This window comes from Cyrtonyx montezumae, unplaced genomic scaffold (assembly GCF_038088225.1).
Source record: "Cyrtonyx montezumae isolate F1298 unplaced genomic scaffold, pur_monq_1.0 scaffold_2, whole genome shotgun sequence".
In the NCBI taxonomy this organism is placed as follows: domain Eukaryota; kingdom Metazoa; phylum Chordata; class Aves; order Galliformes; family Odontophoridae; genus Cyrtonyx; species Cyrtonyx montezumae.
In genome coordinates, this window is record NW_027071936.1 from 9,472,876 (window position 1) to 9,493,877 (window position 21,002).

The following is a 21,002-nucleotide window of genomic DNA, read 5'->3' on the forward strand; positions in this document are numbered from 1 at the left end:
GTTTATCTAATCCTAACCTACGAAGGTTGAGGGAGGTGATTCTCTCTCCCTCTCTACTCCACACTTGTGATTCTGTACCCTGGAGTAGCATCCTCAGCTCTGGGTCCTCTGGTATGATGGACATAGATAGAGGAGAACAATGAAGATGACCAGAGGGCTGTAGCACCTCCTCTGTGCAGACAGGCTGAGGGAGCTGAGCTCGTTCAGTCTGGAAAAGGCTCCAGGGAAACCTTATAAGCACTCTTCCAGTTCTCAAATGCAGCCTACAGGAAAGCACAGGAGGAGTACTTGTCAGGGAACATAGCAACAGGAAAAGGGTTGGATGGAGCCCTGGGCAGCTGAGCTGGTGGGAAGCAGCCTTGCCATGGCACAGTGATGGAACTGGGTGGGCTTTAAGGTCCCGTTTAACCCAAGCTATTCTGTGATTCTATGGATTCTCTGTTCAGAACAGGTTAATTCTGCATTAAATGCCATCTTAACTTGGTCATTTTGAGCATTCTCCTAACAAGCTAACAATAACTGAAGCATTCCTCCCATGACAAAGCGGTCACCATTGCCATCCCCTCTGAGAATACCAGTCAGTGAAGAAAGGTGTGAAAACTATACGCTTACCCTCCAAGTATAGAACAGATCTTTTTGCAGTGTGCCCAGCTAATACCTGTCTGAGACTCAGAAGCTTTAATGTGAACTTTTGGCAGGCAGTAACTTCTCTTGCAGCTGTTGCGAGCTCAGCTGATCCCTTCTCTTGGAGATGAACTAGCAGGCATCTGAATCTTGCAAAACCAAGGCTCTTGGCTTCCTTCTGCAACACAGCTGTAACATATGCATGTACCCATCCTCCCTTGATTCCTTTAATTTCATGCAAAAGTCGTTAAGCCCTGCAATAACTCAATTTCAGCTGTCAGTAGGTTTCAGAAAAATTCCTTTTGAAACCCGCTGTCAGAAATAAATGCAAGATACTCTCAAGAACTTCAGAAAGAAAATTAACTTCTACCTATATCAAAAATAAACAAACATAGCAACAGCTACAGCATTTATATTATCACTTGGGGCTAGGCGGATCTTTTATTAAATGAGCTGGAGAACTCTTGCAAGTTAATACTTACAGCTTCAAGGCACTCACAGCCTGGTCCACAGTTTTACTCAATTACAAAGCAACCTTAATGAAGCCCCAGTATTGTTTGTTGGTTACTTGAATCTGATTGATACGTGCAGTTCGTATGACATACAGAATGCCTATGCCTAACTCAGACTGCTGCTGAAAGATTGACATTATTTAAGTCGGGATGTGATGAATAGGAGCTTTTCCATGCTTGACGACAATGCGTTGGGTACTATGGGAGCAGCAGAAGATGTGTAATGAGTTCGGGTATTTATTTTCTTGCTTTAACTGCTAAGCAATGAAATCCCTAGCAAGTTTTGGCACTGACTTCAGCAGGGTTAGGATTTCAGAAGTAGAGGTTACAAATTAATGGCATAGGTAAATAAATGCATTGCTGTACATCAGCAAATATAGGGTAACTTTTTCAAAAGGAAAGGAGTTGGAATTTTACAGGATAGCTCTTGATTTTCCTCTTATAGCATTAAAAAAAAGTTATAACGTGGAATGAAGACTTTGGAGACTTTTAGAGTGACAGTAGTAACCTACAAGTTCAGAAATTACATATGAGCTGGCCTCAAAGCAGTTTGCATACAGAAAATATGTTCTGTGAAAATTCAATTTAAAGCCCAGTCTAATCCCAATATCCCAACTGAAATCTACAGAGACCATCACATGGATGTTGGAGCATATTTTTTCCCTACGAACTTCCTGCAACTATTTTTCAGCTAAGCTGCCAGCGTGCATCTTCAATGTAGTGAAAGAAAAAGTTACAAACTTCATACATTCTTGCAATTTCTGTGACACCAAGTCTGCATAGGGTAACATCTTTCTGCCAAAAAAAAAAAAAAAAAAGAAAAACAAAAGGACCATCTCTTCACTGCTATGGTCTGAGTATGATTAACATACAGAGCATTTAAGCACTTTAGTGGTAGGGACATTACCGTTATTAAAGATGGCACTTGGTTTTTGGCAGCCAACTGAATATTGTATTGAATATTGACTACCTAATGCACTCAGATCCTGAAAAATCTGCCTGTGCCAATAGGTGGGTATGACTGCTGGATAAGAGTACGAACATCAAGCTTATTTTCAAATTAATCAAGACTGCAATAGTTCTTGAATGGATGGATTCCAATTCTGTTGTATTATACAAGGAGAGGCATGAGAAGTTAAACCAAGGCCTAGGCAAATGAAAAGCACAGGACCTGCAGACAGATAAAATCACCTCCAAACCCACTGATGTCTGTGTGCTTTGAGATAATGAAGGATCTTTGACGCTTGTGGTGATGAATACCGATTTGCAGAGCATGTTAGACACTCCTGACTCACCTCTGGCATTCTTCAATATTTGCACACTATACGTGACTGTCTGCCAAGTCTTACTGTGCCATTAACACGGTTGTCTTGGAGCATCCTCACTTACTTAAAAGTTATTAAGTATTTTGTTATTCCCAGGCAGATCTCTGCAACTAAATATGACAGTTAATTTCTTACCTCATGGAAGAATATCCAATAACTTTACACTTCAGTTTTTCTCAGTTATAGTTTCTCATCCTCTCAACATTACCCAAAGAATTGCCTGAGTGGCTGCAAGTGCTGTTCAAAACTGGTACGTACCATCTGGAACATGAGGAAACCTCTCCTGAGTTTCCCAAAACAAAATAAAGCTGACAAACTGATAAGGCCACAAGGGAAGATGAAAAATTTTTATCTCCTCAAACAAATCTGCAAAACATTACAGTAATTATTGCCTAACTGGAACGAGTTTAGGGTATGGAGCCGCAGTGCATATGAAAAGCTGTAGATATACATGTATTTCCAAATTAGGAACTCCCTGATTATCAAGAAATACTGCGGGGCTATTCTAAACTAAGTGAGCTTCTCTTACTAGTTAGCCAAAGCAACCAATTGGTTGATATCCTGCAAATAACTAACAAGCTGTCCACACTTCTGACAACTACATGCAGTAGTAACAGCAAATAAAATACAGGTAAGAAGAGGCAGGGTCTGAGTTTTAAAGCGTTTGGGTGGTCAGTTCTTCCTCAGTCAAGATGGAAGCGCATCACTGAAAGCTACGAGCCATCTTTGCTTCTCATGGTAATGCAACCAGATCTGATAGCCCACAGAACAACAGCCAACCGTTGTGGAGAAATATAAAATAATTAAAACCCCTGTTTCATTAGGTATTTGTAAAGCACCTGCTTTGTATATATTTCATTCATACATAAGATGCTCTGAAAGTAATGCTTCCCACTTAATTCCATGGAAGCTACATCAGGTACAAAAAGCACAACACACTTCAGTAAAATCAAATTCTCAGCTACAAAAACACTATTTTTCAACACAGCCATCACCATTAGCTATGCATTTTCACCAACAATGAACAGGAGCTTGCACGCCATGCTCATAAAATTCTGTACCAGTGGAGCTGACCCACTGCTGCAGCTTACCACTCACCACCACTGCTTGGTTTCCATCAACATTCAGCAAGTGTCAGTGAATGTCAGTGGGTGCCATTTTTCCCACATGCAGTTACACACTTTTGCTGCATATGCACTTTCACATCAGACATCGTGGACCAAGATAATAAAATGGGAAGTGTTATTCTTGGAGCACCCCACGTACCTATTATTAATAAAAACATCTTGCTGTTGTAAGGATGTTGACTATACACAGTGCACAGTGTTACAGGAGGCCCTAAGATCCCATGAAATTACCATGGTAACATCCTTAATAATAAATCTCCAGTCTACATCAGGCTTTTTATCCTCTTCCATAGACAAAATTTTCTCATAAAACCGCTTTCAACCACGCTCATTCAAGGTGCTCAATTTCCAGTCTGCTCTTAGCAAGAACTAAATGCAAGCTTAGTGACAAGCATATACGTAAACCTTGTCCTCAACTGGGACACGAAGCACTCTCCAAATTACTTTATTGTAATGTAGGCATGACAACAAAATTGCTATCTTAAAGCGAAAAGTGACTTTTAAGTATCAATCAAATTTGTGACTAAAAGATTCTAGATGTTGTCACATTGGTCTATGCACAGTGTGAGACACAGTTACACCTTCCTCCCTGCTAACATTAGTATCAAGGTCTACTGTATTACATATGCGCCGTAGCTCCTGGTCTGCAGACTTATCCAATTACAAAGCTGGCTAGTCAACACCAAAGCCAACAGCTTTGTAATAAAACTAGTGGTAATCTTAGAATTGGTCAGAAATATTCCTGAATCATAAACGTAAAATAAATTAACCAGAAAAGTCCAACAGCAGCCAGTGTGTTGACTCAGCACAGTGTAGCTTGAGAACAAAGATTCTACATGTCAAATAAGAAATAATTAAAAACAACCCTATTCTGAAAAATGCAGTGCTTGTTTCCTGACTTTTTTTTTTTTTTGGAAGCTTAATAACAGAAAGATGGCTATATAAATCAGCTTATGGGAATGAAACCCTCAATTATCGGGGAAAGAACTGAAAGGTCATGCATACTTAAATGAGATAATAGCAATTCTCTGTTACCAAACATTTCCTTGAGCTACCATCCATTAGAAATTATGAATTCGTAAAAAAATAATTAAACGCTCATGTCTTTTTCTCCTAAGAATAGTGCAACAAAAAGGTTGTCTAGGACATGGGTAAAGGAAAGATAACATCTCTACAGAAACAAAATTATTCTCTCACGTGGTTTCTTAAGCTGGAGTTAACAGGACAAGGAAGCGAAAATGAAACATGGACTCCCAGAAGAATTGATATGCACTGAGGGATCCTGCCTGGCTTTGGTGTAACCTCTTACTTTCCCATACAGTTAAGTTGTTTGCTAGCTTTCTCCAGCTCGCTCTTGATTGCATTTAATTGCAATATTCCCTTGTGCTGGCATTCAGCATTTAAACAGACCTTTCGGAAAGGAAAGGCTTTCAACTTATTTTACTATGTGAGACAACACCTTCCATAGATACTCTGGCAAATGCTTGTTTTGTGGAGGCTTATAGGCAGTTCTTGGCACTTGTTGGGTATCCTGACGTGAAAAATAAAAGCGGCTCAGAATATAGTTTTAATTCCAAGTGTCTTTTTCTTGCTGTTTCTTCTTCTAAACGTACAATCACAAAGAAATAACAAGCTGACGTTGGATCATCAGTGCAACCCATTTATTTCCTGGTGATAAATGACATGCTGAACCTGTCTTCAAGAACAAGTGTTTCAAGCCATAGGGTTTACCTCTGCCCACAGAGCATTTGCCATGATACTCTCCGAGCATGGAGAAGTGTTGGGTGGCAGTTCCAGACAGGCACAGTTCCAAAAACTGAAACAACTACCACTATCACCTTCTCTAACTTTCCTTATACATACACGGCCTCTATTTCCCACTGGATGGGCAAAAGTTTTCACTGTAGGACTTACAGAAAGCTATACTCAAACAACATCAAGTCCTTATTAAGCAAACAAACAAAACCTTGTTGTCTGGATAACGACTTAAGAAACTGCACCTTAACCACAAGCCTGGAACCACCTAACTTTCATTGACAACTACTGATCCTTGTGATGTTTTTTTTTTTTTGCCTAAGAAGACATGCTCTACCTTGTATCAAGTAAAGTTCCCATGCGTATCTAGACACAGGGTTAAAACTACACCTAGCCTGCTGTTAAGGACATAAACCGAGAGAAAGGGACAAAGGTATTATATCTAATGGAATGCTCGGTGGGAAGTCCAAGCTGTTGGCATTCTGTCACGTGGAAGAGAAATGCACCTTCACAAATGTGAGTTCAATCTCTTCAAATACTTCTTCTAACAAAATGCACGTATTGATTCTCCAAGAAGTGTAATATTAGAGTTGGGAAGAAGTGAGGTCTGTGCTCCAGAGAGGATCTAGAGCCTAAAGTGTTAGAAGTTGAAACCCAACTGGTTTGGGTTTCAGGTTTCCAAACTTGAAATCCTAAGAAACTAAATATTTACTAAAATGAAGTCTTTCTTTAAACTTCGAATTTTAAGATCTCAGGACAGCAAAAATCTTCCTAAACATTATTTGTTGAAAGTCCATTTAACTCAAAGTAAAAACATCTCGATGGAAAAAAACAAAAACCACCGGGTTAAGTTTTTCTAGCAGCCAGCAGAGAAACAATGCTCTCTGCAAATGCAAGGGCAGGAGCTGCTTCTTATGTGGAGTTCATGAAAAAGACTTAGGAGTGCTCAGCACAAAGCCATTCCATGCATGGCAAACATGCTGTCTTCTTGGCAGCCTTCCATCTTTAAAGGCACTGCCACACTTCTGACTGCTGGTGTCCCACTCCTCCAGCCGACCCTGAGCAGCAGACAGCAAAGCAGAAGCAACTTGAAAGCACATAATCCTTTTCTGCTTTCCTTTACAGCCTTCAGCTGTTTGCATCAACTCAGTGTTGGGGGATGAGGGGGGAGAATACAAAAAGGTAAGGTAAAAAGTTTACATATATATAAAGGAAGAAATAAAAAAAAAAGTTGGAAAAAATAAGTGAGCAGACAAAGGATAAAAGATTCATTAGAACTGGGGATATTAAAAGAAATAATACAAAAAAAAAGGTGGAAAATGAAGCGGATTGAAGGAGGAAATAAAGCAAGCGAGAAAGACTTAAAAGACAATATGATATGTAATATCACATATATTATAATAGTAATATGTAATAATAATAGTAATATGACATAAGGGATTTTACTCAGCTCTTCAAATCCCGTAAGTGAAGAGTCTTGAAATAGTACTTAGTAAAGGTACCGATTTCAGGGACAGCCAGATGGTGCTTCTAACACTTGGACACACAAAGAGAGATAAGAGACCTGGCACAGAGATTACACAATCTTGCAAAAGCTGCCTCACTCAAAGAACACGATACTGGCAGGTAAAATTAGGAGAGAGCAAACGCATTATAAGAGCTTAAAAAGGCACAAGAGGGGAAAGCACATCCTGTACAAGTATAAGAAGCAATCATGAATGAGGCTACAGTTTCAGACAGTTCGGTTTCAGTGTACAAACATATGCAGGCCCTAGAAACATGGGGGAAGATTCAGTGTTCCCTAAAACAGAAATTGCTGAAAGGCCAAAGGAAAAGCAGAAATATTTCTATCTTTTAACAGAAAAGACTGAAATGGAACACTTCACATTTCAGCCAGCTCTGCAGGACATAAAACCTAGAGATCTTAATGTAAGATCTGTATGTAAAACAGAGATCTAATCAGGAACCGATACAGAACTCTTGCATAAGTGGAAAATCCACAGCATCTTCTATAGCAAGGCTTGTTAGACACAGCTTTGATCGTGAGGCTCTGGAAACACTCTGCTAGTACGACAGTAACAGCTAGGTGCAAAAGCTGAAGAGTTCCACATACCAATTCAAAAGAATAAACAAACGCATCTTACTGTACGGCAACCCAAACAATCAAACTGATGTCTACACATTTTACAGAAATCTTGAGGTGAGACGTGTATGTTAACTGAAGATGAATCCATCTGCGAGGCTCTTGAGCCCAGTCTTAGAGCTGCTGTGTAATGCCAAACACAGAGAATACAATATAGCAGTCACTGTGCTGGAAAATGCATATTTTGACTAAGGCTGAAAGATCAAGCAGTAAATGGAAGAGCACGGTTTAATGATGTGTGAGTTATAAGAGATGGAAGCTGCAGATTGATGTGATACCTAATTCTCTTTAAAATACAGCATTATCTGGTCAGATGTTATTATAATGGCTTGCAAAAAAAATAATAACAAAACACTTTTTTTTTTTTTTTTTTTTTTTTTTTTTTGTTAGGAGAGACGTGAACAGTAAAAGGCGATTCAGTGAGCATACTGAAAGGAAGAAAGACTAAAGCTACGAAACAAATCACAAGGAAAAATAGTACCTTAGACCATTAAGCCAAGATGACGGTCCTCAAACAAATAGATCAGTAGCAGGGAGGTGATTTGGTAGAAAAGGATACAGAGAACTGCTCTGTTATGGGGCACTGGTACCACTGCCTATCATGCTAAGCAGTGTTGCCTCTCTGCTCAACCCATGGTCTGAATTCACTGACTATACGGTCTCAGATTGACATGCTACCCAATGCCAGGAGTCCACTCTCATGATAAAGGATTCAAGACACAAATGATTAGTTATTATTTCTGATATTTGGGAACTAAAGAACAAACATTTTTCCTTCAAGCTGAAAATACTTGAAGTTTAAACAAATGGGTTATCTTTCTCATTTACAGCAAGGAATACTACATACACAAACACAGCTAAGCACTCTGACAGACTTTTAGGTCTAGCAGTTTAATTGAATATCACTAGGATTATAGTGTCAGAAGTAAATGAACAGGCACTTCATTTTATTGATGTTATTTGTTAGTCACTCTTGAAATGGAAAAGGAACAATTATTTGAAGAAGCTATTTTACCTTTCAATAGCAAAGATGCTAGCTTTTTGCATCTCCACGTGAAACAGGAGTTAAACTAACATGCTAGTCTTTTCATCCTTCCATTATCCTCAGTTCAATTTTTGTAAGGTTTATCCCAGATGATTTACTGAAGAGGAGCCAAAATACAAACAATGCCCTCGTTAAGCTTCTCTTGTAAATAAATAAATAAATACACAGCTGCACAGCGTTACTGCTTCACAGGCAAACTAATCTTAACAACCTTTCTCAGTGTACTAGAACTGATGTAAGAAGAGGTGTTTCCACATACCCATTCTTGAACTGAAAGCCATTATTTCTGGTAAGTTAACCCAAGTCAGTGATTTTCAATCTTTCAGTACAGGAGAGATGTGGACCTGTTGGAGCGCGTCCAGAGGAGGGAAACAAAGATGATCCAAAGGATGGAACACCTTCCTCTATGAAAACAGGCAGGGACTGTTCAGCCTGGAAGAAGAGAAGGCTCCAAGGTGGCCTGTGGTATCTAAAGGGGGACTATAAGAAAGAGGGGGGTGGACTCTTAGGCAGGGTTTGTTGCAGCAGAACAAAGGGAAAGGGTTTCAAACTAAAACAAGGGAGGTTCAGATTGAATCTAAGTTGTGGGTTTATTTATTTATTACAATAGGTGTAGTGAAGCGCTGGAACGTGTTAGCCAGAGGGATGGTGGATGCCCCATCCCCAGAGATGGCCCTGAGCAGCCTAACCTAAATGTAGCTGATGATTGCAGGGAGAGTTAGATTAGAAGACCCTGAAGGGTCTCTTCCAAATCAAACGATTCTATGGTTGTACGAAATGAGGAGATAACTGAGCACTAGTGAAGTTCTGAGTTGCATCCCACTGTGCCATCAAGATACAGCAGAGCAAGCCTGCCTGGACATAACCAATTACAAAACACCTCCTCTATCCTCATAGATTTGCCATGCACTTCCCCAAAGCTGTGCTAGATAACAGTTAGAGTTGGCTCTATACCTTACCCTATAAGCTGCTATGCCTCAACTTCCAAAAAGTCGTATGAGGAATGAGAATGAAATGTTATTGCAAAATACAGTTTTGCTACTTAATATCCTCCTATATTTTACTTCTCATCTCAGCATTATATGACTGGTCACATAAGATACCTTTGGCTCTGATGCACTCCTTCTTTAGCAACACAATAAGCAAAGAGCACTGCGGCAGCAGTAGATGGCAGTAGAGCAGGGAGCAGTCCTGCATTGGCAATGTCACTGATTACATGGACCACTCAAACCATTCCATATCTGATTTCTACGAGTCAATGATTGTATTGTTTTCTCACTTTTTCAAAGAAGTCATCAAGTAACGAGTACTCAAGTGTAACTGAAAGGGCAGAAGTGGAGCTTGTCTTGAAATGAATGCTGTTTCTGTGCAGGTTTGCTATGCAGAAGTTATTGGGAAGCAGAGATATCACTGGGCTGTCCCTTCATAAAGATCTGACTCTTCATCAGCCTGGCTCATGGTGCAAGACAGCAGAAGTCACCTGAAACTCAGCAATCTCACGTGACAATGCACTATGAGTTCTATCAATTAATTGTAACAAAAGAATGGGTTCTTTCAGTCCCTTGCTTACATGAGAAGGTTTGAAACTGCTTCTCTAAGCAGGAAAAGACACGCTTAAGGAGGTAACACTGAACAAAGTACAGATTCTCTCCCCTTTTGCACCAAGTGGCCATGTGCCCTGTGAAGTATCATGGAGGATAACAGCACAGAAATGCATCGGCATGAATTAGCAAGCTTCAGTGAAGGCAATACACCAGCCACAGACTGCCACAGTATCCTCGTAACCCAATTTAATGAGTTCCATTTTAAACTCAAAATGCTTAATGAACATGGCAAATCATCACTTTATCAAGATCAAAACCAAGGACGATAGACCAAAAGGAGATGCTCCAGATTAACGAGATTGGTTATAATCAATGCTAATATAGATTCATTCCTAAGGAAGATTTGCTTCTTGCCATGTCACTTCACTGCAGAGCTGAAGGCAGCAATTGTATGAAAATCACCGTGAACGAATGCTGCAGATAACCACAGGGCATGCAGAAATCTAACTGCTTTGGCAATCATGAAGTGTGTAAGATCAACACAATCTCCAGTGAATCAACAGTTCAACACTTCATAGAGAAAGCTGTATCTTACTTGACCAAAGCTCAGACTCAGACTTGCTGTCTTTCCACCAACTGCAACAGGCTCTGAAGGAGATATACGAGCCAACAGTAAGGTTCAGAGAAGCTGCAAGATTCAACACACACACTAACAGACACTGAGAGTATGTCATTGCTCTAGTCTCTGTCTAGTCCCCTCAGATTTATCCTTTGGAACTTAGAGGTAACCACAAAGCCCCTCAGCACTTGGCATTTCTGAAGAAATGACACAACCCAGACTGTTGTCGGATCTTTTGGCTGCTGGGGCACACTGTTGACTCATGTTCCAACTTGCCAACGCTCAGAGCTCCCAGATCCCTTCCCACAGGGTTGCTCTCAAGCCTCCCATTCTCCAGTCTGTACATAGGTCTAGGGTTACCCCATTCCAGGTGCTGAAACCAGCACTTCCTCTTGTTAAACTTTATGTGCTTGGGGATTGCCCAGCCCTCTAATTTGAGAGCATCTCTTTGTAAGGCCTCTCCACCCTCAAGAGAGTCAAAAGCTCCTCCTAATTCAGCACTGGTCCAGCACTGAACCACAATAGAACAAGCAGACAGAAGTGAGACTCGCTAGCAAAACTCAGTGGGCAGCGTTAGAAGTCTCTAATTCTAATAAGTATCAAGAACCAGATTTACAAGAGCTGTTGAAAGACAGGTTTACATGACAGACCCAGGTGCTCCTCTTTGTTCCTATAGCTGGCAGCACACCTCAGCAATGCCTTGATTTCATGACTGAAAGACATCAATACATCTCTGACTCCGTCCTCCACTAGGTCAGTTCTACTAGGGATAATCCTGGGTGCCTGAGCAGAAGAAAATTACAGTAGGGCCTGGAAATCTCAAATCTCTAACCCTCATTCATACTTATTTGTAGATGAATTCAGTGTGAATACTGTCAGCACATTTTTCTTATTAGAACAAAACAAAAGTTTAGAAAAACAATTGTTTTAATAAAGGAAGAAATGAGGTACTCACAATATTGAATAAAGTCTGTATAAGGAAATCTTCAACTTCAGCATTTAGTTTGCATATCTGTACAAGTTGTACAGAGGAGTCCCAACCCAAAAGTACAACACCACGTCCCAAAATATGTAAGAAGCAAGATTACTCATTGATCAGGGAACAAAACTCCGAGTACAAGCATGGAAGCCATTACTGAAGTGAATGGGCATGGAGGGCTATATGTGGAGGGGTCCACCTGGTTTTGCAGTGGGGTAGCCATGCCTTCTTCTTCATGCCATCTGGTGTACACATGCTGCACTTTAGACCCAAGGAGGAAGGGAAGAAGTCAGAATCATCAGACCACACAGGAGATTCATGCCTCAAAGATGTAGCTGCCAGTTGCTGCCAATATGCACATGCCATTATAAAAAGCAACAGTGAGGCATCTGGGTCTCATTGAAAACAGACGGCCATACATGTAGCATACAACTAAAAATTTATATGGCACAGTGCGTGGAAAAGCAGAATAGAGAGAACACAGAAGTGCCCGACTTGCATCTGCTTGTGGTGCAAAGTACTTAGGATAAAATTTGCCTCAAATAATAACCCTATCAATTTAGCAAGGTACTCTGATGCACTCCAGAACTCAAAGTGAATGTTGCATATGGTATTGATTAACAGAGATTTGACTTCTACCCACACACGAATTCTGCACCAGTTACACAACTAACATCCCACCCTAGCACCAAGACAGGGACGGTTAACCTAGGATCCCTCAATAGCAAATGAGAGCTGAAGAGAGGGAAGCTCCCATCTAGAATTTAGAATTATCTTTGGAAACTTCCCCTTAGCGTCTCTGTAAAGCACAGAGGACATCTGCTAGGACTGGTAGTGAGAATATTTCCAGTTAACAGCAAGTTATTAAACGTAGACACAGTTGCTAGAGACTTTTCAAACCTACGTAACAGCTAATATGTTGCAAGTAACAAAAAATGCCAGTCAGAGCCATGGATTATTCTCCTGGGGGAAAAAGAAAATCACCTCTCTGTTATCAAAGAAATAGATATATGAGGGGAAAAAAAACTCAAACATCTGAAGCAGAAATGATAGATGTTTTTGTGCCTCTTCTGGTCAAAATCTGATTAGTCTAAAGGCAAGCACAGTTGGACTCAAAGCTCCTATACCATCTATTAAGCCAATAACAATACAGATACTGATTCACAAAGGCTATAGATTATGATGCAGAAGATAAGTGCATCCTAGCATGAGCTTCACAGGGCTCTGCAGTCCCTGTGAACACAAATGTCACAACTTCACCACACTCTTCTGAACGCGCAAGTGGTGACCTAAGAAGAGGCTCCAAGAAAGCATAAGCTTTAAACACAGAATAAACTGGTTCCAATAGAACACTTGGTTTGTTCCATCTGGTGCACGGAGCAAAGCCTGGAAAGCTATATCTCAAGATTTGCACAACGGGCTTACAAATAATACCACCTTAGTTTCCATTTTGAGTGAGTGGGAGGGGGGAAAGGACAACTACGGATGTTTCAAATTGAAAACTATCTTGCCACAGTTTCCTACAGACTTTAAGATGAGGAAATACCATTTTAGGAAAGATTCACTGTAACTGAAAACAGCAGTGAAGTTAATCTTTGGCAGGAGATACAGAATAGTAACAGGTTAATGTGGTCAAGAGAGGGGGTGAAACGTAGGAGCAGATCTAAAGAATTAAGAGTGGGAGTGAGAGAAACAAAAACAAAACAGAAGAAAGTGACAGCGAAAGAAAGAAGGCAAAACATATAAAAGAGAAAGATGGACACAAGGGAAAAGAGGCATCTGTCTCAGGAGGACCGGCAGCTCTTCCATGAAGGCAGGAGCCACACTGTTATTCAACAGGACACAGCATTTTCTGTATAGAAGGAGTTTATTAAAACTTGCAAGAAACCTCAAAAATCTGCAGAAGGAAAAAAGAGAGGAAAAGAAAAAAAACCAACAACATTTATTTCAACTTCTAAATTGCTTTTCGGGTCCTATTTCACACACACACCCCATGTCCCCCTCCCACCCCCAGTGTTTTCCAGGATGAAATTTTCTTCTTCCCACTCCAGAATTTGGCGTGGGCAGAGCACTGCAGATGCTGCTCAACTCTGAAACCAAGAATCTGATTCATTCTTCCCTAGAATCTTGCACTATCATTTAGGCAAGGACCAAGCAAACAGCAGAGACATCAAGTCAGAAAGAGAATTGTACACAGCTTGTGCATGTTCACTTGGCCCCAGCGTAATGGTGGTAAAAAAGGAAGAGGAAAGGCAAAAGCAGCTCTTAAACTCTGCTAGCTTGTCCAATATTAATTTAATTTTTTTTCTTCCTTTTCCAGCAGACTTCAGCACTGAAATCCACGAGATCTACCATAGGCAGAGGACAGGTTTTCTCTAAGTTAAAATCAACAGTCACTTTTCCAACTTCAGAGAATAACAACCCCTAAAACAAAGGCAGACTCATACAAACAGCCAGCAAAGCCCTTGAGTCTGATCAGGTTCTACAAGTCTAGATCATATTTGCTATGCACACTTCAGCCTCCACAACAGTGCAACGGCTGGGCATCAATTCATACTCGAAAAAGGACTCAGAGGCTACGCTGTGAACAGTCATGATATCAAAGAAGCTGCCCCCAAGATAAGTGATACAGTGGCTGGATTTCTGAAAGCAGAGGCCGCTTTTCAGTAAGAGAGTTCCCTTGCTTACTTCACTGTAGGCTTTAAAACAAGACAGTTCCACCATTGCAAAAGGTTAGACATTTTTTCACTCCCACTGCTCCCTAATGCAACACCATTTGTGGGGAAAAACAGCTTAAGAACAGGCAAACCATTAATTGATCCAACGTGTTGGCAGTTTCAGAAAAACTTACTGGATGTGCACAAGCAATACGCTTTAAGTTTTCAACCAGTCCGAGATGTACTCTAAGGGAGCATAAGCATGCCAAGGTCCTGCTCCATTATACTGCTGAATAAATAATCCAACATGCTTCAAGTATGAAGGAGTACAATCTGCACCACTACTAAACTATGCACCGTTTATAAAGCACGGTTTTAAGAAGCTCAGGTGGTGAGGAATTTCCTGGCTTGCAAAAAATCAGTGGAAAATTAGGATGAAAACCTTCTGCAGACTCCACCAAAGAAACACTGATGTGCCCAACTAATCTCTTAAGGAGGTGGCACACGAGGGGTTCAGAGTATCACTTCTGTATCAGCAGGATCATAATGCTCATAAGGCAACAAATTATTTTTCAACACATCCGTGCTAGCTGCTTCAACGAGGGACTTGAAAAATCTAATTAGAATAATATCCTGTTTTGCAGCCTTCCCGTGTTTCAATTTACTCACAACTCTGCTAAGATTCAACTGGTACGAAACAGCTGGGCACGATTAGTTACTGGATGCAAAACACACAGATTTCATAATAGGTGGCATTTCAGTCCCCACAGAAAAAGCTGGTGGTATAAAAGGGCAGTGACTCCTGGCAGAAAACACTGTCCCTAAATAGAAGTCTGCTGAGCTGGTTTAAAAACCTCAACCTTTTCAAACACAGCGAGTCTGTTTGCGGGAATAAGCAGAGGTTTGCGCTGCTCCTGACAAATGGATTTCTGCCCTGTTAGGCAACAAGCCCGCTCAGAGCCAAGCACCCATGTGCTGATGCTGCCCCATCTGAGGGTTCTCCTGGACCGAGAACCCTCACAGATGTCAAAAACGGACAATCCACCACACGTTCTCACCAAATCAGATACTCAGCGTTCCTGCCTGATCCCTCGGCTTCTATGCTATCACAGACAAGACAGTGGTCACCGCGTTCCCCCGATAAGCGTACACCACGGACGCTCTGCTTCTCCCGGGAAGGTCTCAATCACACCTGCTTCCTCGTGGCACCTGACAGAGGATCCTCACTGGCCACAACCAAACGCCGCTGCTCCCCAGAGGACTCCAGGTCCGTTTCTCCTCCAATCTCAAACTTGGCATCTCCCAAACTTTTTGCCACCGGAGCATTAGGCACACAACGCTGGGGCGAAGCGGGGCCCGGCCCTCGGGGTGCACCCACGAGGAGCGGGGCAGGGCAGCTCACCTGCGTAGGGCATGGTGATGGTCTCGTTGGCGTTGCTGGAGCCCACGTTGTAAATAACGACGGCGGAGGCGTTCTGGGCGGCGGCGTGGCGGATCTTGTCCTTGTAGGTGCAGTTGCCCCCAGGGATGAGGGCCACCCAGCTCTTGCCCGGCTCCGGAGCGTTGAATCGGGTGCCGGGATCGCAGGCTTGGCGGTCGGCGGGAGAAGCCGAGAGGGCCACCTGCCCTCGGGCGTCCTGCTTGGGCGACTGATCGCCGTAACGCCCGCACTCGCTCTTCTCGCTGCGGAGCTCGGCGCTGCCTCCCGCCGGGTCGGCGTAGGTGATGTTAACGAAGGCCGTGTACCACTCCTCCTTCTCGGCCACGGTGAAGTCCAGGCACAGCAGATGCACGAAACAAAAGGACAGCAGCCATGTTGAGAGAGCCAGGCTGCGGCACGCTTGGATCACAGACATTGCCATCTTCATCTGCCGGCTCTCCCCCCCCCCACCCCACCCCCCCCGACCGCCCGGCCCGCCCCCGCCTGCCTGCGCCGCGTGTGCGTGTGTGCCGCGACCGCCGGCTCCGTGCGGGGCGGCGCTGCTCCCGCCGGGCGCCGTGAGGGAAGGGCGGGCGAGGGGGCCCTCCCCTCTGCAGCCCGCCGCCTAATTCATGTCGGGGCCGTTTGATTTCCTCGGGCTGGCCCCGTCCCCGCCCGCCAGCCTCCCCCCTCCCTCCTTCTCTCCTTCCCCCCTCCCCTCGCTCGCCCTGCCCGCGCGGCTGCCTCCCCCGCTGCTGGCAGCCCGGCCGCCCGCCGGGCGGGGAAGGCGCGGGGGAGGGGGGGGACTTCCACGCACACGCGGCGCCGCGCCCACTCCGAGCCCGGCCCCTGCTGTGGCCGCGCTCCCCGGGGTACGGAGCGCCGGGGGCCGTGGCGGAGCGGGAGCGGCACCTGCCGGCAGGCGGCGGCCGCGGCCGACGGACGTCAGCGGGGGTAGAGTGCGCCGGGGCGCTCCCCTTCCCCTGGATGCTGCAGGGCGGACGGCAAAACTGAAAGATCTCCCCGCCTACGGTTTTGCCCGAGCGCCTGCCGAGCGTTACCGGAGCCCTCACAGGGAGAACGGCTCGCAGCTCGTCAGAAGTTGCGCTGATTGAAGCGGTCGTGCGCAGGTTTTATAATCCAGACCCAACTGCTCTCTCGCCGCGGTTGCCCGTGCAGCTGTGCGTGCTAATGATGAGCGGCTGTGCCACAGTCAGGTGTGTTTCTGGGATGAAGACGGCACTTAAAGCAACGGACGCCTGCAGAAGTGACAGAGCGGCTCTTTTTTAAACACCCGGACTTGAGGGACGCAAAAGAAGAGCTTAATTGTGAAAAATCACTGAAAGCGTGGATCTGTGGATTTAAACATACAAAATAGACAAGAAGAGTTACGCCAAGGCATAAGCGCCTCTCAACATAAAACGAGGGCGCCTCTCAACATAAAACGAGGTCAAACAGCAACTGGCTCTGTCCACCTTAGTGCAAGCAAGCAGCGAAAATTCTGTATTTCCATTCATATGTTCAGTATAGCAGAAGAACATCTCGCAAGATTCAACGTATATTGCCTCCCCCAGCCACCTCATTATTAAATCCCGACACGAGAAACGCTGTACCCTTTGGCTGAGATGAGATCTACAAAGATCTCACCGCCACCTTCTTCTGCTGACAGCCTCAACGGTGAAAAGGTCATTTTCCCAGTGTTGACAAAATTGAGTTTGGGAGGAAAATGTACAAATGTGGGAATAAAATAGAGAAATTTATAACAAAATGTATTAGGTTGCCAAAAAGCTGTGTGTCTACCAACAAGCAAAAGGACAGCTTTGCTTGAAAGCCAATTCCTGGAGAAACAAATTAAAAATTACCATGTGAAAATAATGTTGAGAAAGGAAAGTAGATGACGATCAACATTAATTAAAAAGTGTTGAGATTTCATAAGGGAAGCTAAGCCAGCAAGGAAAATCCACAGTTGGCACGGCTAGGGGCAATGAGGCATTTGTATGTTTGGGAAAGTAAGAAGTATTATTAGAAGGCAGAAAATGTACAAATGATTGATAAATATTTCAGATTTATATCTGGAAAGAGAAGGAGGATGTGTTCCCCAGATGACTGACTCGTAAAAGGGAGATTAAGTAGCACCTATTAAGAACATAAAAGAAAACTCCAAGAAAACAAAAACAGAAAAATAGCGCTTGTGAATCCCAAAAGAGTGGATGGGAAGTGGAGAATGACTAGAATCTTGGCCTAACTGGAACATCTTGGAACAGTGAGTGCTCAGTTTCCTTGAAAAGATTCAGAAAACCAAATTGGGGAGAACAGGTAGTGAGGTAGACCAGGACAGGTAGCCCAACCAACTCCAAGGAAAACAAAATAGAAAGATTCAGTGGTGTAGATGCCAGAAAGGGTGCTTTTTTTTTTTTTTTTTGATGATGGTTTGGTTGGTTTAAATGGAAAGTAGCCTGCCAAATAAGCATGGTTTGTGTTTTTGAGAGGAAACTGACACTGCTGTTACACAGCTGTTGCCATAGCAGATTTGTTAAAGGTGGGCTATCCAATGATGCGTGATGTTATCATTACATGTGTAATGCTCAAAGAATCGGGTGAGAAAAGCTAAGTTGCAGCAAAATGCTATCACGTGGCTCAGTGCAAAAACTATGACTCCAGGAAAGCAAAACCACCAACTGCTCTGGAGCAGAACTGGGGACCATGAGAGGAATTTCCTCCAGATCTCCAGGCTTCTTTGTTAGGAGTTTTGTGAACCTCTGTCTCAGCCTGTTGGGACAGTTGTTGCTGAGAGGTAAAATGGCTAAGGTTTCAAGTTAGGTTAGACTGTCTACATTCTGATGAAATAGGGGTTTGCCTGGAATTTAAACATCTTAATGTAGAAGAAGGTCTGGGCCTTGACCAAGATGGCATCACGGTGTATTTAGAAAGGTGCCATCAGCACCTAAATTAGGCACTCTGTCACCCTTTAGTATTAATGGAAAGTGCCTCCAGCAAGCAATGCAGAACATGCAAATATGATACCTCACTGAATACAAGACCTAAATGCTCCCAGGTGTTGGTGATTCTGTGTTGAGCTGGACACAGGCAAAAGCAAAACTACAGAAAATACGTGCTCCAGTGTAGGCGAGTTCTTCCTCTCACTCCATTTAGGAGGCTTCAGTTGGCAGCTCCATTCCTCCTGCTTTCAGCATGGTGACCCCTTACAGGGCTGAGACCCCAACAGGTGTGGGTGCAGAATGACTTGGGGTGAGGGCTAACTGTAAGGCAGCCTGAAGGCTTTTTTAATGCTGATGGACAGCAGAAAAAGTTGACTGAAATATGATCTCCCTGCAGGTGCTCAGGAAAATGAGTTCTTTCTTCTTCCCTTGCTATGAAACTGAAATTGAGTCTTGCTTACACCTGGAGAACAGAAGAGATGTGAACACTGGGAAACCACACAAAGGGTAAAGTGATACCGTTGCCTCACCCATGTGCTGCAAATACTGTGCTTCCAATAAAAGAAAACAACACATTTGCTCATTAAGAGAGTTAATTGAGTATACGCATTTTCCTGACCTAATTGACACTGTTAGTATTCCATCCATCTTCCAATTCATATGCTAATAGCTACATTGCTTGCTACTGAACTTATTACAGAATCTTGCCTTAGATTTGAATACTGCTTCACTCTTCCGTAACATTGTTAGAATTACTGTAGTTGCTACTGTAGTTCTGGTTTCATTTACCTCAGTCAATTTAATGTTAAGTCTCTGATAAAATTCTAATGATCTAAAGAAACACTCAGAGTAAAGTTCCAGACAAAAATATATGTGTGTGTGTGTGTGTGTGTCCAGCCAAGATAATCTCACTGTTGCCATAGGAAAGCTTTAGGAGAATTTATGGGGAAAGTGACATTTTCATTTAAAAATTATGAAGTGTTGAAGCAAGCTTTATCTCGTCTGATCCTTACTAAGTTTTCACAGTGAGATGGCGCTTCTTCTGTCCCAGAGGCTAAATTGCCATGTCTTATCACATTTGTTTAGTGTCTGCTTTTGTTGTAGACATTTTTTTGTAAACGACAAGAATCCAGGAGACTGCTGCTGCTGAATGCCATTCTGCCTGTTCCTTCTTCTGTTACAGCCTCTTAAAAATAAAAACATTTGAAAGAAACATCTCCTTTGCGCAGTTTCTTTCTCTTCCATGATAGCACTGAGCTCCCTTGAACTTTCCACATTTTAATTGCTTGTCATTAATTTCATGTAGAGGTTTACTCAGTCCTCAAAATATTGGCTTTTCCTTTGCAGCGTAAAACTATCAGAAGTCAGCTTTCTGCAGCTACTGGATTATTTTTCTTGCTCTCTTACAAAGGGTGTCAGTTAAATACTTCACTCAGAGAAAATGCAAACTGACAAACACCCAGTCCCAGCTCTGCAGCATAGCCCAGGCGTTAGCCCTCAGCTGGTACTTCCTGCTGCCTGGCTCCTCCCGCACTATGCCACTAACCTCTTGATTTCAATTGCTTACACTATGGCTTCTTTTCTTTGTTTCACAGCAGAGCATAGGTAATCAAATAGATAAAAGGTTTTCCAGGACATAAATAAGCTACAGCTATGAGCTTAACATCTTCCATAACCTAGAGCACAGGCAAAGAGACAGGGATTACTGTGACGTGTGTTAGATCCAGGCACTTTCATCTTCTTTCTTGAATGGTCGGCAAGATTGATCAGAGATGGCTTTTAGCTCATCTAGGATAAAGCTCATACCTGTACCTCTGAATCTGCTCTAGTTCCGACAGAAGATACAGAGTGAAATGCACACCCAAATGAGAGCTCCCAAATAGTGCCCATTCCTCGTGCTTTTGTGATTTTCCAAGAGAAATAACACAAAGAACCTAAAAAAAGCTGTAACTTATAATATGGATCCTTTCAAAAACAATCCTCCCTATCCTCCAAAGTTTCCTCCACGAGTTTGGAGTGGCATAGTCGCACCAAAAGATCTTCTTAGTGGGAGGCACAGCTTTTGAAAGAACACTTCTAAAATTCTTCCACCATTTCTGAAACGAAGCTATTAATTGCCAGCACAGGCTATGTGTGCACATTGTAGCTACGATTCAGATTGCCACTGCTGTGTATAGGCAGTGACACTGAGCTGCTACTGTTCGTCAAGGCTCCCACCTACAAGAGTCTGAATGAAATAACAAAGAACAGACAGGCCCAGGATAACTGGGGGATGTTTTTCTGGCACAGTTCAGACATACGCAGAGATTCCTG

General features: G+C 42.9%; 1 protein-coding gene across 1 annotated transcript in view; it reads right to left on the minus strand.

Moving 5' to 3' along the window:
- Window positions 1–16,207, minus strand: part of RNF150 (ring finger protein 150) — a 109,056-nt gene extending 92,849 nt beyond the window's left edge. Inside the window, exon 1 of the mRNA XM_065736357.1 lies at window positions 15,733–16,207. Coding sequence (XP_065592429.1) covers window positions 15,733–16,198 — 466 coding nt within the window. The 5' untranslated portion in view covers window positions 16,199–16,207. The remainder of the gene's footprint in view (window positions 1–15,732) is intronic.
- Between the last annotated feature and the right edge of the window lie 4,795 nt (window positions 16,208–21,002).